This window comes from Diuraphis noxia, unplaced genomic scaffold (genome assembly GCF_037042655.1).
Source record: "Diuraphis noxia isolate RWA-SAM2 unplaced genomic scaffold, SU_Dnox_SAM2 contig0003, whole genome shotgun sequence".
Lineage (NCBI taxonomy): Eukaryota > Metazoa > Arthropoda > Insecta > Hemiptera > Aphididae > Diuraphis > Diuraphis noxia.
In genome coordinates, this window is record NW_028301713.1 from 21,339,578 (window position 1) to 21,358,486 (window position 18,909).

At 28.5% G+C, this 18,909-nt stretch overlaps 2 protein-coding genes and 1 long non-coding RNA gene across 3 annotated transcripts; 2 read left to right on the forward strand and 1 right to left on the reverse strand.

Annotated features, from left to right (window-relative positions):
* The first annotated feature begins 1,755 nt into the window (after positions 1-1,755).
* SMC1 (structural maintenance of chromosomes 1) lies at positions 1,756-10,117 on the forward strand. Its single transcript, XM_015521999.2, has 20 exons — positions 1,756-2,136; positions 2,219-2,339; positions 2,423-2,525; positions 2,608-2,756; positions 2,825-2,993; positions 3,102-3,314; positions 3,712-4,392; positions 4,462-4,839; positions 4,991-5,113; positions 5,182-5,313; positions 5,386-5,451; positions 5,528-5,783; positions 5,847-6,028; positions 6,092-6,214; positions 6,289-6,422; positions 6,502-6,646; positions 6,977-7,156; positions 7,222-7,400; positions 8,886-9,063; positions 9,775-10,117. Exons 1-20 carry the CDS (start codon positions 2,025-2,027, stop codon positions 9,868-9,870), a joined length of 3,720 nt encoding a protein of 1,239 aa, XP_015377485.1. The 5' UTR covers positions 1,756-2,024; the 3' UTR covers positions 9,871-10,117.
* On the reverse strand, positions 10,072-10,874 carry LOC149057032 (uncharacterized). The gene is made up of 2 exons (XR_016190859.1): positions 10,630-10,874; positions 10,072-10,569 (listed from the first exon to the last, which is right to left on the reverse strand). It is a non-coding gene; the product is annotated as an uncharacterized LOC149057032 (long non-coding RNA).
* Positions 10,875-13,830: 2,956 nt separating this feature from the next.
* On the forward strand, positions 13,831-15,209 carry LOC149057033 (uncharacterized). Its single transcript, XM_089223998.1, has 5 exons — positions 13,831-13,967; positions 14,109-14,180; positions 14,353-14,521; positions 14,678-14,738; positions 14,814-15,209. Exons 2-5 carry the CDS (start codon positions 14,133-14,135, stop codon positions 14,881-14,883), a joined length of 348 nt encoding a protein of 115 aa, XP_089080124.1. The 5' UTR covers positions 13,831-13,967; positions 14,109-14,132; the 3' UTR covers positions 14,884-15,209.
* The last annotated feature ends 3,700 nt before the right edge of the window (positions 15,210-18,909 follow it).

Genomic DNA, 18,909 nt, shown 5'->3' on the forward strand with positions numbered 1-18,909 from the left:
TCTATAATATTATATCCTAGACAATTAAACCGTCTCCGCTCAGAATCGTTTTTCTTATACAATGATGGAATATCATTGGATTCAAATTTAATTCCATCCATTACAGTAACCCGCACTATAATTGTAACCTACTGTACAGCAGAGCGACATCAACTACTTAGCCGTTTTTTTTTGTTTTTCATTTTATAAATTTGAATAGGTAACGTTTTATCCATTAGATTAAAAATCTTAAAAATTAATAAATAAGGTTATCCTTATAATTTGATATAATAATAACTTTGATGTAATATTTTTTTTTACTACCGTTTAAAATTTGAATGTTAAAAAAATGAATGTAATTTAAAATATATGTATATACAAATTATTTAATATTTTAGTTTTTGAAAATGTATAAAACGTTTAACTTTTATAGCTGCAATGATTGACAATTTAAAACAATGTTTCGCGTAAATTGTTAATTCTGCTACATAAATATATAAAAGCAATTATTATACAGTTTTTTAATAATTTTTTTAGTTATTTAAATTTGGATGAAATTGCATATTAATAACCATGGTTACCTATAGGCTATATTGCATGCAAGAATAACAATTTTATAGTTATACTGTAGCTGATTTAATTTTAAAATATTATTATTCGCGATTAGGTACATGAAATTTCTAGAGTGTACCTATATATTCTAATTTTTATAGTTATATAATGTCGTTTATGACTTTTATATTAACACTTTATAGTTTATTGTATATAAGTATATATATATATATATACTATGAATGACTGTGTCAGTACATCATATAATGATGAATCTATATCTAATTTGATGAATTTGGAATTTTTTTTTAATAATAAACAATATAATTAATTATATAGTATACAAAACATCCAAGACTGACAAACCGTCTCCGCTCAGAATCGTGTTTTACATAAATACAATAATACGATATAATGTATCATTGAATTAAAATATAATACCATCCATTATACGGTAACCCACTAATAATCTATTGTACAGCATAGCGACATCAACTTTTCCGCTTTTTTTTTTTTTGTCTACATTTTAAAATGTTTTTACATTTTTTTTAATATACCTATAGACGCTGCATTATGGTATATGCATTAGTAGATGCGTTCTATACTCAATTCAGCCATGATCACGGTGACAAATATAACTCCGTTACGTACGAAATTCAAATATATCCTAGCAAACAATTGCACATGTTATGGAAATAATTTATTTAATTACTCTTTATAGTACCCATATTATTCAAAATTATGATAAATTTATTGTCAAATCATGTATTATTATGATAGGTATCTATAATCTATATTACACTTATTATTTATTAATCAAATCTAAAGATTTCTAATAAATAGCTACTTTCTAAATTTATATTTTTAGAGTGCTCAAAGAAGTTAAAGAATAATAAAATTGTCAGGTGTATAAACACTATGAATTTATAAATGTATGAATTTATGTTTTTTTTAAAAATATTTTTACATACATTTTGTATCAATTACTAAATGTAGTATTACTATTACAGTATAAAGTATATTTTATTTAAATTTTCTTTGATAAAATTTTCGTTTGGGCCATTTTTGGCACTTTTTCAAAAATTATTGTGTCCATTTTTGTAATAGCCAGTGGCGGTAACACTGTTTTCAGCTTTAACCGCAGAATGTTATCAGAATTCGATTGACCATTATTGAGGTTTGTGTGTTTGTTTATTTTCCGTGTTATCTCTTCGTTTGTTTTCTGTGGGCGCCGTGCTGTAACTACTTACTAATTATAAGCTTGTTAATTCAATATTTTTTTCCAGAAATAAATTGTATCCAAAATGATATAACTTTTTCGTTTATAACAGTTTGGTATTGAAATCGTCGCTATTCATCAATACAATTATTTAGAATTTTTACTGACATTAGTGTTCGTGTGTGCGTTCCTTTGAGCATATCTATTTCATTTTTTCATGGCGTTCATGTATATTATGTCCTAATAATCGTTGACAGACAATCCCATCATAATCATGCCGCCAGTACTGAAATGTATCGAAATGGATAACTTCAAGTCCTACAGAGGTCATCATATGATTGGCCCTCTGAAGAACTTTACTGCTGTAATCGGACCCAATGGTTCTGGTAAGTAGTAGTACTTTCATGGTTTGAGAGTTTAAGCATACTGTATCGCCTTATAATTTTTCCATCGTCTGTTGTTTTACAGGTAAATCCAACTTTATGGATGCTATAAGTTTTGTCATGGGTGAAAAAACTACTAGTCTCCGAGTAAAACGTCTCAGCGATCTTATACATGGTGCTTCCGTTGGGCAACCTGTCTCTCGCAGGTATTTGTCTTGCATGATGAATGGTTAATATTTTATGTATTGATTAGTAGAATAATTGACATTTTTAATTTGTTTTTATACAGTGCTAGCGTAACCGCAGTTTTCAAAATGGATATTGAAGGAACCGAAAAACGATTTACTAGAACTGTGCAAGGATCGTCTTCAGATTATCGAATTAACGATGAAGTACATATATATATATATATTATTTTAGTTATATTTTCATACTCAAATTGGTTATTTAAATGTATATTTGGTGTTATTGTAGTCGGTTCCAAATCAAGAATATTTTGCACAGTTGGAACAAATTGGCGTGAATGTAAAAGCTAAAAATTTCTTGGTATTTCAAGGAGCAGTTGAATCAATTGCCATGAAAAATCCAAAAGAAAGAACCGCCTTATTTGAAGAAATTAGTGGGTAAGTGCTTTTATATTAATTTATGTTTTTTTGAAATTCTTTATTTATTTAATAATCATAATTTTTAGTTCTGGTGCACTTAAAGAAGATTATGATCGATTAAAAGCAGAAGTTATGAAAGCTGAAGAAGAAACTAATTTCACATATTTGAAAAAAAGAGGAGTTGCTGCCGAGCGCAAAGAAGCAAAGTTAGAGAAAGAAGAAGCAGAAAAATATCAGAAACTCAAGGATGAATTAGTAAATATAAAAAATATTATTCATTAAATTAGATATAACATATAACCAAATGACTATAAATTGGTAGTACCTGTTACCTGTAATGATATAACTTTTGAATATGTTTAGGCACTAAAAGAAGTTGAATATCAGTTGTTTCGCTTATATCAAAATGAGAATATGATAAAAAACTATGAACAAGATTTGGAGGACCGTAAAAAAGAAGTTGCTAAGATAGAAAGTAAAAAGGAAAAGGCTGAAGAAGTAGTTAAAGAAAAAAAAAAGGAGCAAGGCAAGGCTAGTCGTGATTTGGCTAAAGTTGAACAAGAAATAAGAGAAATTGTAAGTCAAATTAATTCTAATCTTTTACATTATCATAGCTTGAAAGGCAGGATTTATATATTTACATAATATATTTGACCAACAGCTAAATATTATAAAGTATATGTGTATTTTATTAACTAAATTCAATACTAACTTGTTTCATAATTATCAGATATTGATTCCAATTATTGCTATCACTACCTAATATAAGTATCCAACTGATAATCCTTATTTTTGCATATATTTACTTATAGTTATAGAAAATAGTTGCAAATTTTATTTTTTAAATAAATTGAAATATTTTTTCAGATTAAACTTTATTTATCATAATATTTAAGTGTATTCTATCTGTACAAATACCGAGTCAAACTTATTATTGTCTTAATTCAATCGTGTATTTGATTTTAATTTTTAGGAAGTGGAGATTAATAAAAAACGTCCATCATTCATCAAGTCCAAAGAAAGAGTGGCACACATACGTAAAAAATTAAACACTGCAAAAAAATCATTAGCCGAAGTAGTAATGGCCAATGATGCTCACAAGAAGGATATTGATGAATTAGAAGCTGAACTTAAAGAAGTTGAAAAACGGCGTCATGAGTATGAAGAACAAGTGGCTGGGGAAAGTCATAGTCAAGGAAGAGATGTTCAGTTAGAAGATGCTCAGGTTTTGGAATACAATAATTTAAAAATTGATGCTCGCAAACAGTCAGCATTGTTTTTACAAGAACTTGACTCTATCAACAGAGAACAAAAAGCTGATCAGGATAGATTAGATAATGAGTTACGCTTAAGATCAGAACTTGAAAATAAAATAAAACAGAAAACTCATGAAAAAGAAGAGGCCCAAAAGCGAGTTGACAAATTAACCGAACATATTAAATCAAGTGAAAATGCATTGGAAGAACAGAGACGTTTATTTGATGAACTCCGTAAAGATGTTGGTTCATCTAAAGACAAAGTGTCCAAGCTTCAAAGGGATTTAGATAATGTTACTGAACAGTTAGGTGATGCTAAAGTTGACAAACATGATGATAACAGACGTAAAAAGAAACAGGAACTAGTTGAAAATTTCAAAAAAGCATATCCAGGAGTGGTAAGTTTTTTATTGGTCAAAAGTAATTTGTTTTAATTTTTAGTTATTTCCTTAAATTACTGTTTTTAGTATGACCGCTTGATCAACATGTGTCATCCAATCAGCAACCGTTACAATGTAGCTATTACAAAAGTATTAGGTAAGTACATGGAGGCTATTATTGTAGATTCTGAGAAAACTGCACGTTTGTGCATTCAATACTTGAAGGATCACATGCTGGACCCAGAAACATTTTTGCCCATTGATTATTTGCAAACAAAACCACTGAAGGAGAGGTTACGAAACATAAGTCGTCCACATAATGTCAAGCTCATGTATGATGTACTAGAATTTGATCCAGAAATTGACAGAGTTGTTTTGTTTGCAACCAACAATGCACTTGTATGTGAATCTCCCGAAGATGCCAATCATGTGGCTTATGAACTTGAAAGAGATGGAAGATATGACGTAAGATTAAAATAATTAATTTTTTTTGTAAAATTTTTTATACTTTTATTATGAATAACATTTTAAATATTTCTCTTTAAACAAGATTTTTTTTCAGTTGGTTAAAAAATAAAAATAATTTTGTGTTTATTGTTTATAATTATTTTATTAGGCTGTAGCATTGGATGGAACGTTTTATCAAAAATCTGGTATTATATCTGGAGGTAGTTTGGATTTAGCTCGTAAAGCAAAACGTTGGGATGAAAAGCATATGACTCAATTGAAGGCTTCTAAAGTAATGTTTACTTTCAATATATTTTTTATGCATATTATTGTCGAGCCATTCTAATTTTTTTTTTTTAGGAAAAATTGTCTGAAGAATTACGAGATGCTATGAAGAAATCACGTAAAGAGTCAGAACTGAATACTGTTGACTCCCAAATTAAAGGTTTAGATATGAGACTCAAGTATGGAAAAACTGATAAAGAAAACACTGTTAGTATATAATAATATCATTTAATACACGTTTTATGTTATAAAAACTATATTATAATTTATTTTTTTTAGCTTAAACAAATCAGAGATTTAGAGAAGGAATTAAAATTCTTAGAAAACAAGTTAGAAGGAAGTGGAGTAAGTATTTTTTTAGATTTCAAGAGTTGGGTATTATAATATATAGTTGTAAAATTCGATCAATATTTTGTCTTAGCCTCGTATTGAAGAAATTGAAAGAACAATGCGAACTCGTGATATTGAGATTCAATCTATGCGAGGTCGCATGAATTCAGTTGAGGATGACGTGTTTGCTGACTTTTGTCGTCAAATTGGCATGACTAACATTCGTCAGTATGAAGAACGTGAACTCAGATCACAGCAAGAGAGAGCCAAAATTCGTTTGGAGTTTGAAAACCAAAAAAATCGAATAATGAGTCAATTAGATTTTGAACGCACCAAAGACACGCAGAGTAAGTTTAAAAACACTGATCATACAATCACAATTTATTGATCTTAACATATTTTTTATCTAGACAATGTGACACGTTGGGAGAGAACAGTTCATGACGATGAAGATGAACTTGAACGTGCCAAACAGGCGGAACAGAAACAAATGTCTGAAATAGAGACTGATATGAAAGAAGTGGATAGACTGAAAGCTCAGCGACAAACTAAAAAACAAGAAGTAGATCAAATGGATGAAGTGATCAGCAAGGTATGTTAATAAAATATATTTCATTTAGTTATGATTTCGACAATAAGAACATTTCATATTTAGGCAAGAAAAGAAGTCGGTGCTATTGCTAAAGATATTCAAGCAGCTCAAAAGCAGGTGACTAACTTGGAGAACAAAGTAGAAATGCGTAGAGCTGATCGACATGCAATCCTAACTCATTGTCGGGTATGGTAGAGCTCAATGTGATAATAAATTTCATTTTTTGTTTTAAACATATCAATGTTAAATGATTCATTTAGATGGAGGACATTAACATACCGTTATTACAAGGCAATTTGGAAGATATTATTCAAGAACAGTCTGTGAATAACTCCGAAGAACAAGGGCGAGACAGTACAGCCAACACACAAGAGATTTATGATCAGGAAGCAAGGTTAATTATTAACTAAATTAAAGAAAATATATCTATATTTTTTAGTAGATTTATTTTATATTGTGTTACACATTTATAGAATTACTGTGGATTACTCTTCATTACCTGATAATCTCAAGGATTTAGAAGATTTAGATGATATTAAGAAACTGACAGATAAAATGGCCAAGACTTTGTCTGAACAATCGATGAAATTACAAAAGATTCATGCCCCTAATTTTAAGGTAAATCCATTTTAGTTGAAATATGTATTTGATATTTTATTTATCTATTAATATTTGATAAATTTACAATTATAAGTTTAATACAACCACAATATAAATATATTTTTTTATGACATATTTCAAGGACTAACTTCTTATTCTCTTGAGTTTTGACCATTTACTATGAATCGGCTTGTCACAAATTTTCTAAATTTTATCGTAAAAATGTTTATAATATTTCGTCAACATTGTTATTTTCTATTTTGTTACTTGTCTGCGTTTATTTGAATTGTTCAGTTTCTGTTTTGATATTTAAAATTAAATAATTAAATGAAAATGTATGTCAAACAGGCAATGCAAAAATTGGATCAAGCTAGAGAAAAAATGCAAGAAACCGATCGGGAATTTAACACTGCCAGGACTCGTGCCAAGAAAGCTAAACAGAACTTTGAACGTATTAAGAAAGAGAGACACAACAAATTCACAGAATGTTTCGAGCATGTAGCCAATGAAATCGATCTGATATATAAGGTATTTGATTTATTTAAAATATACATTTTTTTTTTTTTAATAATATCAAATTTTGTTTTCAACAGGCTTTGTCAAAAAATCAATCAGCTCAGGCTTTCTTGGGACCCGAAAACCCGGAAGAACCTTATTTGGATGGCATAAATTACAATTGTGTAGCTCCTGGAAAACGTTTCCAACCCATGTCCAATTTATCTGGAGGAGAAAAAACTGTCGCTGCGTTAGCTCTGTTGTTTGCCATACACAGGTAACTTGTGAACGGTTTGATTTTTTAAGCATGCTCACTCCCATTTTTTCCTTTTTTAGTGCATTTATTTAAATTCTGATTTTTAAAACTTTTAAGTAGACTTAAAGACCATATTCTCAAATTTCTGATATTTTTCGTACTTCCTGAAAGGTATCCCGTGGCAATGCCAAATTCTATTTTTTAAATGAGATCACTCCTTTTTTACTGGAAATTATTTAACGGATAATTAATTTCAAAATGTTGGTGTATGCAGTCCTGTAAAGTATACTTTTAAAAAGTATTTGAGTAAATACTCAAATACATTTTTTTTCAAAGTATTTAAGATACTACTCAAATACTTTAATTGTAAAGTATTTCAAATGCTACTCAAATACTTTAAAAAAGTATTTGGAATACTTTTCAAATACTTTTAGTTTTTTAAGTAAGTTTCTAATGATTTATGGTAATATAAACACATAGTAAGTTTATAATAATTTTTATTTTATATTAAGAACATAATGTTTTCAAAATGTTCATCGGTCATACTGCTTCTCTTTTTGGTCATGGTTGCTCTACCCACACTAAGTACCCACTCCACTGAAGCACTACTTGGCTGCGGAGTATTGAATTTAATGAAAAAATAAAATGTTCGAAATAAAAAACCAAAGTATTCAATACAAACAAGTACTTAATACAAAAATACTTAAAAAATTATTTAAAAAGTTATTCAATACTTAACTTGAATACTTTTACTCAAATACTTTACAGGACTGGATGTATGTAAATCAAAGTTCTAATGAGTAGAGTTTCTGAGTTTATAAAATGTTTATACCAAGGACAATAGTCCTTAAAATGGTTTTATAAAAATTAAATTATGTAACGATAGATGTAGTATTTATTATACTTGGATAATTTTTACAAATTATGCTAATTTTTTCAAATCGTCCAAGTCCTACACTATCTTCATAATATCCTTAAAACACATAGTTTACATAATTCAAAAACGACTAGTTTGAATTTTGATTTAGATACATAAAAAAAATTCTTAACAAAAATCTGCTTATTTAAAAAAAATAAATAAAATGGGAAGTTTTTATTTGAAAAACTGATAGTCGTCCTAAAATGTCAAAGATTTCAAAAATGGTCTTAGATTGTGTTTAAAAATTCCAAAAGTCTGGACTTTTATATAATCGTAATTTAACCTTTAAGATGGGTTGAGCATGATTACAAAATCCCCTATTTAACTACGTTATATTTAATTTGTTTGAATTATAGTTCTATTGATTTGTGTTAAAAATTTGTACATTTTACTTACAAAATTTAAATAACAATAATGGACATAATTTATATAGATATTGTTACGCTCATATCTAATAAAAGTTATGATGACTAGTGCTTGAAAAATCACTCTGTATAATGTGATGGACTTGTATTAATTATTTATTCGTAGTAAAAATGTATTCACTTTGGAAATTTTATGAATTCTAAACAAATGTTTTTTTGCAGTTATCAACCAGCTCCATTTTTCGTACTCGATGAAATAGACGCGGCCCTGGACAACACCAACATCGGGAAAGTCGCTTCTTACATTCTACAAAAAAAGACCAATTTGCAAACCATTGTTATATCGCTCAAAGAAGAATTCTTCCATCACGCCGACGCTCTAGTCGGTATCTGTCCAGATGTAAGTAGTTGTATATTATCATCTATTTTGGTGAAATTTCATATATATGCATATATGCGCAAATATTATGAAAAATGTTTGGCGTGGCGCACCGTGTTGTCGGGTCACTATGATAATATATTCAATCATTCAATAAGAGTACGTAACAGTGGTATTTGTTGTCTCCGTCTTACCAGTGCGTAATATAGCAAATTTACGCTCAGCAGAACACTTGTAGCTCTTTTAGTTTAAAAATTACAATGAATCGACCAATTATGAAAGTTGATGGTAAGAACATTATCTGTGTTTGCACGTTGGTTTTTTACGATAATTCAATATTCAAGTGAGTTATGAGCATATATTATACAGTACATTGAAATTCTCATAACTAACTTAAAAATTGAATTATCGTAAAAAACCAACGTACAAACACAGATAATGTTCTTACCATCAAGTTTCATAATTGGTCGATTCACTGTGTAATTTTTAAACTAAAGGAGCTACAAGTGTTCTGCTGAGCGTAAATTTGCTATATTAGCACTGGTAAGACGGAGACAACAAATACCACTGTTCCGTACTCTTAGGATTGCTTGAAGTATGTACAAATTATGCGAAAGACTACGAATAATTGAACGTTACCGTACATAACTGTTTATATTGTATTATAGGTTACCCTATTCCTATCAAAATAAGTTACACTTATGATTCTAATGTTTTTGTTTCATGTTGTAGGAAGGTCAGTGTTTGATCAGTAAAGTGATCATGATGGACCTTGCAGAGTATCCTTTGGCCGAAACTGATGAAAGTATTGCATTTTCTCTACGCTAAGCATTCCGGTTAAACATTGCGGACAATTCGAGGGAATAAATTCGGCATTCTACACCACTTGAATTTTATAAATTTTTAAATACACCTTAGGTTTACACTTTTTATTTTTAAAACTTTTGAACGATTTATGTAATCAGAAGACGTTGTATTACCTTCTAGTTTTTGTATATGTAATTTAAAAACTCACGCCAATGTATTCAATTTGGTTTTTACAATGAGAAATATATATTACGATTAACAAACGCAACACTTGTTCCTGTTTTGTATTCTGTTGTGTAAGTCCTTTGCTCTGAGTATAAATTTTGTACAACCATCTACGCTATACATTCGTGGGCGATTGTGCGTTGGAAATCCAGTGTGAATTTTGGGACACTTGATTACCGACATGATCTAGTGGTTCGTCATGGCGACTTTCTCTCTTCAAACATTTTACCAACGACTCTTTTCCAGGGACATCGTCCAATAATAGGACGAAAATTTAAAAGACTGTGTACTTAGAACGAACTACATAAATGTGCTTGTAAAGTCGTCAATACCATCAAAGACGAATAATGTTGAGCAACTTCCACTCGGTCCATCTCTCCGACTAGAAGTTTGAAAAATTCTTGTTCCCCGATAGATTCAAATAAGCAGCTTAATGTACGTGTTCATTTACATTGAATTCAGTCATATTTCTTGCATTTCCAAATGTCCATTTATCTGAAACAGTAAATAAAAAATGAAAACAGTCTATTTGGCCGAGTGCTGAATTCAAGTTACCATTCAATCTTTCTCACAGTTCTGCATATCTTTTTTGCGTCTCTTTGATGAGTTCGGTCATTTTCGTTTGATTCTTTGATAAATTCAACAAACACAAACAATATAAAACCACCGCTGTTTGCAATATCGGACATGCGTCAATTGTTCGCCGAAAATAGTTCGCGTGACTGTTGCTCGCGCGTCTGATGTTCGCCTGGAAATTATTCGAATACGAAAATTGTTCGTATGTTCACATAACATGAAATAAAAATAAATAAATAAATAATAATAATAATAATATACTAATGATACATAAAAAATAAAATACAATGTTAAATAATTTTTCCACGTTTGTGGATGTCAATGATATTAAGGTTATTGCAATTGAAAATTGTATGCAACACCACGAAGATAATCAACTGTTGTACGGTTATTATAATCTGCGCGTATTTTTTTTTTAAATTTAAAATGTTTTAGATTAATTCCTATGTCTCCACTCGAGCATTATCTGGTACATGATTATAATATGTTCATAACTTTTGACAACTTCGTCATTTTCCACATGGATTCGACCACCACACTTATATTTTTTATACAATGGACATTTCCAATAGGTTTTTGTTTCCGTTTGTTTTTCGCAGTAGAGCACGTAACTTTTATTTACGAGTACCTATATATCTGTACCGCGATCACTTTTTACGTATTTTAAAACCACAGTAATCAGAGGCGTATTTAGGCACAGGCCCTATAGGCCCGGGCCTAGAGCGGCAACATCGGAGGGCGGCAAATTTCAACAATTTTTTTTTACAAAATTGGAAAAATTATTTTTCATTTGATGACATCAAACTCAACTAATTTTTGTTCGCTCAAAATGAATCATATATCTATATATATCTCAATGTATCTTTTTAATATAATATTATAATATAATAAATTGTATATTTAAATACGTTTTAGAAATAATTGTAGGAAGGATGAAGGGGGAGGAAGGAGGCGAATTGGAAAGTGCCTAGAGGCGGAAAAACCTTAAATACGCCACTGACAGTAATTAAATATTTATTGGGGTAAAATAAAATTGGATGGTCAAAAATTAATGTTGTATAATTTTTGTGACAAGTATGTGTTAGTATTAGTATTGTTATTATTAGGTACCTACTCTTCCAGAACACATTAGGATTTTTGTGCCCATTATATTATAATGTTCGACAACGAAATACGTTATCGATATGATTTTAAAACTTCACACATTTCACACTAAACCAAATAGTATATTATTATTTATTAAATGCCGTATGGATTACAAAATATATTACATGACAATCGAGACTTATTATTTTGTTTTTACGAACAATTGTCTCATTCGAATAATTTTCCTGCGAATAATATTGTCACGCGAACAACTGTCGCGCGAACTATTTTCGACGAACAATTGACGTGATACCTGCAATATCTAAGCCCTAGCACGGTATGAAAAGGCGGCAAGAGTTATGCCTATATAAACATTCAGTGAAAATTTCAAGTATCTGCGGTCATTTGTTTCAGAGTTACGCCAAAATAAGAAAGTCGCTAAATGTGAAATCCAGTGAAAATCCAATGTTGTAAACATTTAAATTTCAAATGCTCATAAAAATTTAATTTGAATTTCCGGTGGACATTTTTTTGTGATAAAGATTGAAAAACTTGTAAGGAATCCTGTATTAAATTTTCAAATCTTAGATTTAAAAAGATAAATTTTTTATGAATTTCTAGCTTAGAATAATTTGCGAATTTTTGAGATTTTTACATATTTTGTCAAAATTCAACCTTTGAATGTTTATAAAAAAAAGTTGTGATTATGAATTTATTTTATTTTTCAACTGCTATTGTAACAATATGTTAAGAGTATTGTATAAAATTTTCAAGCTTTACTACCCAACAAATACATTTTTATCGATATTAATTTTAAAAAAAAAACTAATAATTGATCGAAAATTGCAAGTATCTATGAATAGTTCAACTGAAGTCGAAAATGTTTGAAAATTGCATGGTGGATAGAATATACTTATATAAAATTTTGGTGAAAATTTCATGTATCTATGGCGATTTGTTTTAAAGTTACATTAAAAACCAAAATCGATTTTGTCGAAAACTGATTGTGCGTAAAATTTTCCGTTTTTCCCTTAAGTTTTAGTTTGTTTATCCCGATTAAAGTCAAAAATCGAAGCACTTTTACTGCCCCAAAACGCGATGACAGACACAAAAAAAGAAACACACACACACATCATGGTAAAATCAATAATATTCATCGCTAGCTCCGTACAGAATCTAAAATTATAATACAGTTTAATTTAACTTTTAACAATAAAAAATATAATTCAAAAGAAATACTATAATACCAGGTACATTGTCCAGATACGTTTTCGATAATACACTTTAAGATTATTAATTATTCCTTGGTCCATATTTATCCATTGGAATAATAATTAGTTATGAAACTAGAAAGTTTTAAAAATGTCCATCATTTTAAGCGCGGTATACCTTAACTTTAAATTAATAAACATCAATCTCTACCTCAGTGGGTCAAAATCCATTATTATTAGGTGTTCAATAAAAAAAAAAATTGAGGCCACCAAACGAGTGATCAATATAATATCCTTTTTAAGTCGAAAAAAGCTACCACATTAAGTATATTTAACATATAGGTAATCTTATAAAAATCGGCCGAGTAGTTTTCAATAGTCTTTGATATTTTTTGTATATCATATCTGGCTTAAATGAAAATATAAGCCACATAATATTTATAAATTCATCACTAGGTAACCAAAACTATAGTGTTTATTCGTCACAGATATTATATTCATTTGACAATTTGACGCTTTCGTAGATAAACCGTTACGTATTTTTCTTGTATATTGTTATTCACATAATATTGTATAAGTACTATTTATTGTTGCCGATTGGAAACATTTGTTGTATTTCAAGATGATGATGAAATCCTTGATAACAGTGGGTGCCGTCGCGGGAATTGGATTAATGTGGATGAGTGGAAAATATTTGTATAAGAAAACAAGAGCAGATTTGAAGGTAAACAAATTATAATAATAATTATGTCAAATATGTTCACGAGTGGTATTTGGGTTAGATTTTTTTTATAAAAGTTAAACATTTTAAGATCCTTAATCAAATATTACGTCATTTAATAATAATTATAGATAGTTAAAACTTAAAAGTTTAAGTTACATACATTTATACACGCAATCAGTTTTTATAAAATATATTGTTACTTAAAATTTTAGAGCAATCAAGATCGATTATGTTATGGACCTAGTACATTGGCCGTCCAATCAAATCTAGACGATGAAAATCAACTATCCTATACAGTAAGATGAGCATATAATAATTGATTAATGTTTTTTAAATGTTTTTGAGCAATACTTATTAATTTCCTATGTATTTACTCTTGTAAATGTTCAAATTTATTGCGCATTTCATTAAGAATTGTAATTATGTAATTTTTTCAGATCGCGCAATGTTCGAGTGCTGAAATGCCTGCAACTCTGAATTTACTATACAATGAAATATTACCACCGCAGGTAACACATTATTTAAATTTCTCTCGACCCTTATTTGAGATTTCTCATTATTTACCTAACTATATGTGGTGTAAATCAAGAATAAAATACATAATTTAAATTTAGAACTTCCTTCATATATTATTTTACTATAAAAATATTAAAATTTTTAACTAACACGCATCAATTTCAGCCTCATTGCCCGATGATAAATATAGAGTTACAAACAAAATCTATGAACCCGGTTGAACTGCTCCATCAACTTATACCGGGGATTAAATATGAACATGAAATTACGCGCAAGACACCTGTAACTGTTAGAGTTGAAACTATAATACATGGAAAACCTTTTCGTGCACAAGGTATTTTTTTTTTATATTGTAACATACTTCTATTAACAACTGATATTTTTAAATAGAGTTTTTCATCCCTTTAAATATTTCATCTACTGCAGTAAACTGAGATAAATTGTTTTATACAATAATCACTTATTATTGGTATTAAATTATGTTTTACAGGACCAACAAAAAAACATGCAAAAAGGGTAATCAGCATGATGGCTCTGCACTATTTTTACGGGTATAATTATATTTACGATATTCATTACATATCTACCTTTTTCATTAATAAATACATACAATTATTTAATTTCAGATATGATCATGCAATTAGTGTAACACAGGGATGGATTCCTTCACTTAAATCATTCAAAAGGATCCGATAAGCAACACAACCGCAATACCCAATTTACCAATCGTACCTATACTGTTTCTTTTTACATAAAATATTATCTATCATACACAGTGACTTAGAGACTCAACGCCTATATTTAACATTTCATCTTATAGCTCAATATTTTTGTATATATATTATATTTCCAAAATGTATTACATATTTCTTTTATTCCTTTTTTTTTATTATGAGAATATAAAGTGCTTTAAAAAAGAATAATTTCGATGATCTTAAAATTGTTGTCGGACAATTATTATTAGTTCCGTGTTTAAATATAAGTCACGTTTTACTTGTGACATCGTAAAATCACACCTTTCGTATCTAAAATACATGAGTGGTATTTATTTATCACGACTAAGATAACTATAGGGAAAAATTAACTTAAAGTATAATTAAATATTAATCAAAGAACATTTATATCCATCATACACAGTGACTTAGAGACTCAAGGACTAAGTTAACACTCAACGCCTATATTTAACATTTCATCTTATAGCTCAATATTTTTGTATATATATTATATTTCCAAAATGTATTACATATTTCTTTTTTTTTATTATGAGAATATAAAGTGCTTTAAAAAAGAATAATTTCGATGGTCTTAAATATTGTTGTCGGACAATTATTATTAGTTCCGTGTTTAAATATAAGTCACGTTTTACTTGTGACATCATAAAATCACACCTTTTGTATCTAAAATACATGCGTGGTATTTATTTATCACGACTAAGATAACTATAGGGAAAAATAAATACCACGCATGTATTTTAGATACAAAAGGTGTGATTTTATGATGTCACAAGTAAAACGTGACTTATATTTAAACACGGAACTAATAATAATTGTCCGACAACAATATTTAAGACCATCGAAATTATTCTTTTTTAAAGCACTTTATATTCTCATAATAAAAAAATAAATAAAAAAAATATGTAATACATTTTGGAAATATAATATATATACAAAAATATTGAGCTATAAGATGAAATGTTAAATATAGGCGTTGAGTGTTAATTTAGTCCTTGAGTCTCTAAGTCACTGTGTATGATGGATATAAATGTTCTTTGATTAATATTTAATTATACTTTAAATTAATTTTTCCCTATAGTTATGTTATACCTAAGTTATCTTAGTCGTGATAAATAAATACCACGCATGTATTTTAGATACGAAAGGTGTGATTTTATGATGTCAAGAGTAAAACGCGACTTATACATGGTTAGGTTAGGGGGATAGCTCCCTGACTTACTCCCCGTTCTGCATTTTCAAAATTGTTGGGTACACTAATTACCTCGGAGGGCATTAACGTTTTTTGAATTTTGAACTTTTTAAATTTTAGGTTTATTTTTTTCTAAAATTTTATAATTTGTTCACCTGTATAATATTTACTTTTGAAACCACTGTTAACTTTTGATTTTCAAATGGTAACATATAATCAAAATATCATGAATTATTAAAATCATTTTTTTTTCATAAATTTACGTGTTAACATTTTTATTTTTTGTTGATTGGTTTGTGAGATACAGCTCCTTAAAGTATTAGTGATTTGAATTATTTTTCAAATAATTGAAAAGACCAAGAGCTAGTGAGAAATTCGATATTGATGAATTCAAGGTAACGAAATAAATAGCGATCAATTAAAGATTAATATTGTATTTGAACCATAATTATTTATGAATTTATCGACTAATTATTGGATTAATTAGATTTATTTTGTTACCTTTAATTCAGCGATATCAAATTTAGGTATCATTATAGTTTCCTGTTCTTTACAATTATTGGAATAATAGTTTTATTAATTCTTGATATTTTAATTATAGGTATGTTGTCATTTGAAAATCAAAAGTTAACAGTGGTTTCAAAAGTAAATATACAAGTGAACAAATTATAAAATTATATACGGTTTTAGAAAAAAAATAAACCTAAAATTTAAAAAATTCAAAATTCAAAAAACGTTAATGCCCTTTGAGATAATTAGTTTAACCACTTACATGGATCACCCTGTATATAAACAATTGTCTGGCAACAATTTTAACAACACCAAAATTATTCTTTTTTAATCACTAAAATTAAAAATTTGAACTTTAAATGCTTATAAAAAAAAATGTGACTATTTATTCCTTTTATTTTTCGACTGCTATTGTAAAAATATGTTAGGAGCTTTGTATTAAATTTTCTGATTTTCAAATCTTAGATACAAAAGGAAAATTTTTCTATGAATTTCTAGCATAAAATAATTTAAGAATTTTCGTTATTTTTACGTATGTGGTTAAAATTCAAACTTTGAAGGCTTATAAAAAAAAAATGTGAGTATATATTTATTTTATTTTCCAATATTTTTCTATTGTAAAAATATTTTAGGTGTCTTGAATTTCCCGTTTTTACCTTAATTTTTAATTTGTTTATCCCGATTATTTAGAAAAAATGTTGAGAATTTTTTACTTTTGATCCCCCAAAGTACCAACTAGATTAACTTTCTAATCGAACAGGGTCCTGAAGTCGAAAATCGAAGCACTTTTACTAACCTTAAACGTGATGATAGCCACAAAAAAAAAACACATCACGGTAAAATCAATACATTTCTCGCTCCGATCAGAATCTAAAATGTGATCCAATAATATATACGGTCTCTATATATTTCAATGGTCAGCCGTCTATATTTTACGGCCGCACTGGTCACGTGATTACCTGCACAACATGTATATGTCGTAGCCACTTGATGAAATTGATCTTTTCATGAAATGGAAACGGATTTTTTACACTTCGTGAAATTTGAAAATATTTCACAATATGGTCACTTTTTCATGAAATGGTCACCCTAATTTAACATCGTGTAATTTTTTTCATAATGTGGTCGTTCACTTTATGCACTAAAATACAACATTTATTACACACGTAAATGTACAAGCTTTAATAAACATAAATGTAAGTTATTTTTATCTAAAGTTAACTGAAGTTATTATATAGGTATAATAGGTATATAGGTATTACATAATATATTTATATCTATTTTTATCATATTAATCATATTATAATAATATTTTTATTTATTAGAGCAGGAAAATGAATTATGACAACGACTGTTACATTTTAAACCATCTTTAAAACAAACACATCTTTTGCTTTGACAAGCACTTTTACATGAACAACTTAAGAACCCCTGACCACCAGATACAACTTGGACAGTTTCACGCAAGGTTAATTATTTTTGTTTGTCAATCTGTTCAGCTAAAATGAAATTTGCAGTTGCATGCTGCATAATTCCAGGATTAAACCATCCTTTAATAAGACCATGTGTAGTTCCTATTTTATACATCTCATTTTTTTCTTCAATAATGACAGCAATCACGCGAGCAGGTCCGATGGTCCTCTGTCGACTTTTGGAACAGAAATTGTGATGCAGTCATTAATTTTGAACTCTGGAATTACGGCATTGCTAACCTGTATATAAAAACAACAAAATTAAATTATTAATTTTATTTCCTATATCCTATAGATAAACTTAGGTATAAGTACCAAGTACCTGTAACATTTTTTCGGCAGCTTTGTGCCCAGCTTTACGTTCTTCGTGTATTGCATTATTTGTTTTGCACAAATCACAAACATCTTCTGTGGACTCGTTTTTGCACATTTTGCAATATTTAACAAGAATACTTTGTTCAATATTTTCGTTTTCATATTTGCTGTAAATTTCTTCAAGGTCCTCTTCAGCTGTTAATTTTTTTATAACTTCTAACCAAAAGATGTATTTGTTTTAAAGGTAGTTTAAAATGTAACAGTCGTTGTCATAATTCATTTACCTGCTCTAATAAATAAAAATATTATTATAATATGATAAAAATAGATATAAATATATTATGTAATACCTATATACCTATTATACCTATATCATAACTTCAGTTAAATTTAGATCAAAATAACTTACATTTATGTTTATTAAAGCTTGTACATTTAGTATTTACGTGTGTAATAAATGTTGTATTTTAGTACATAAAGTGAACGACCACATTATGAAAAA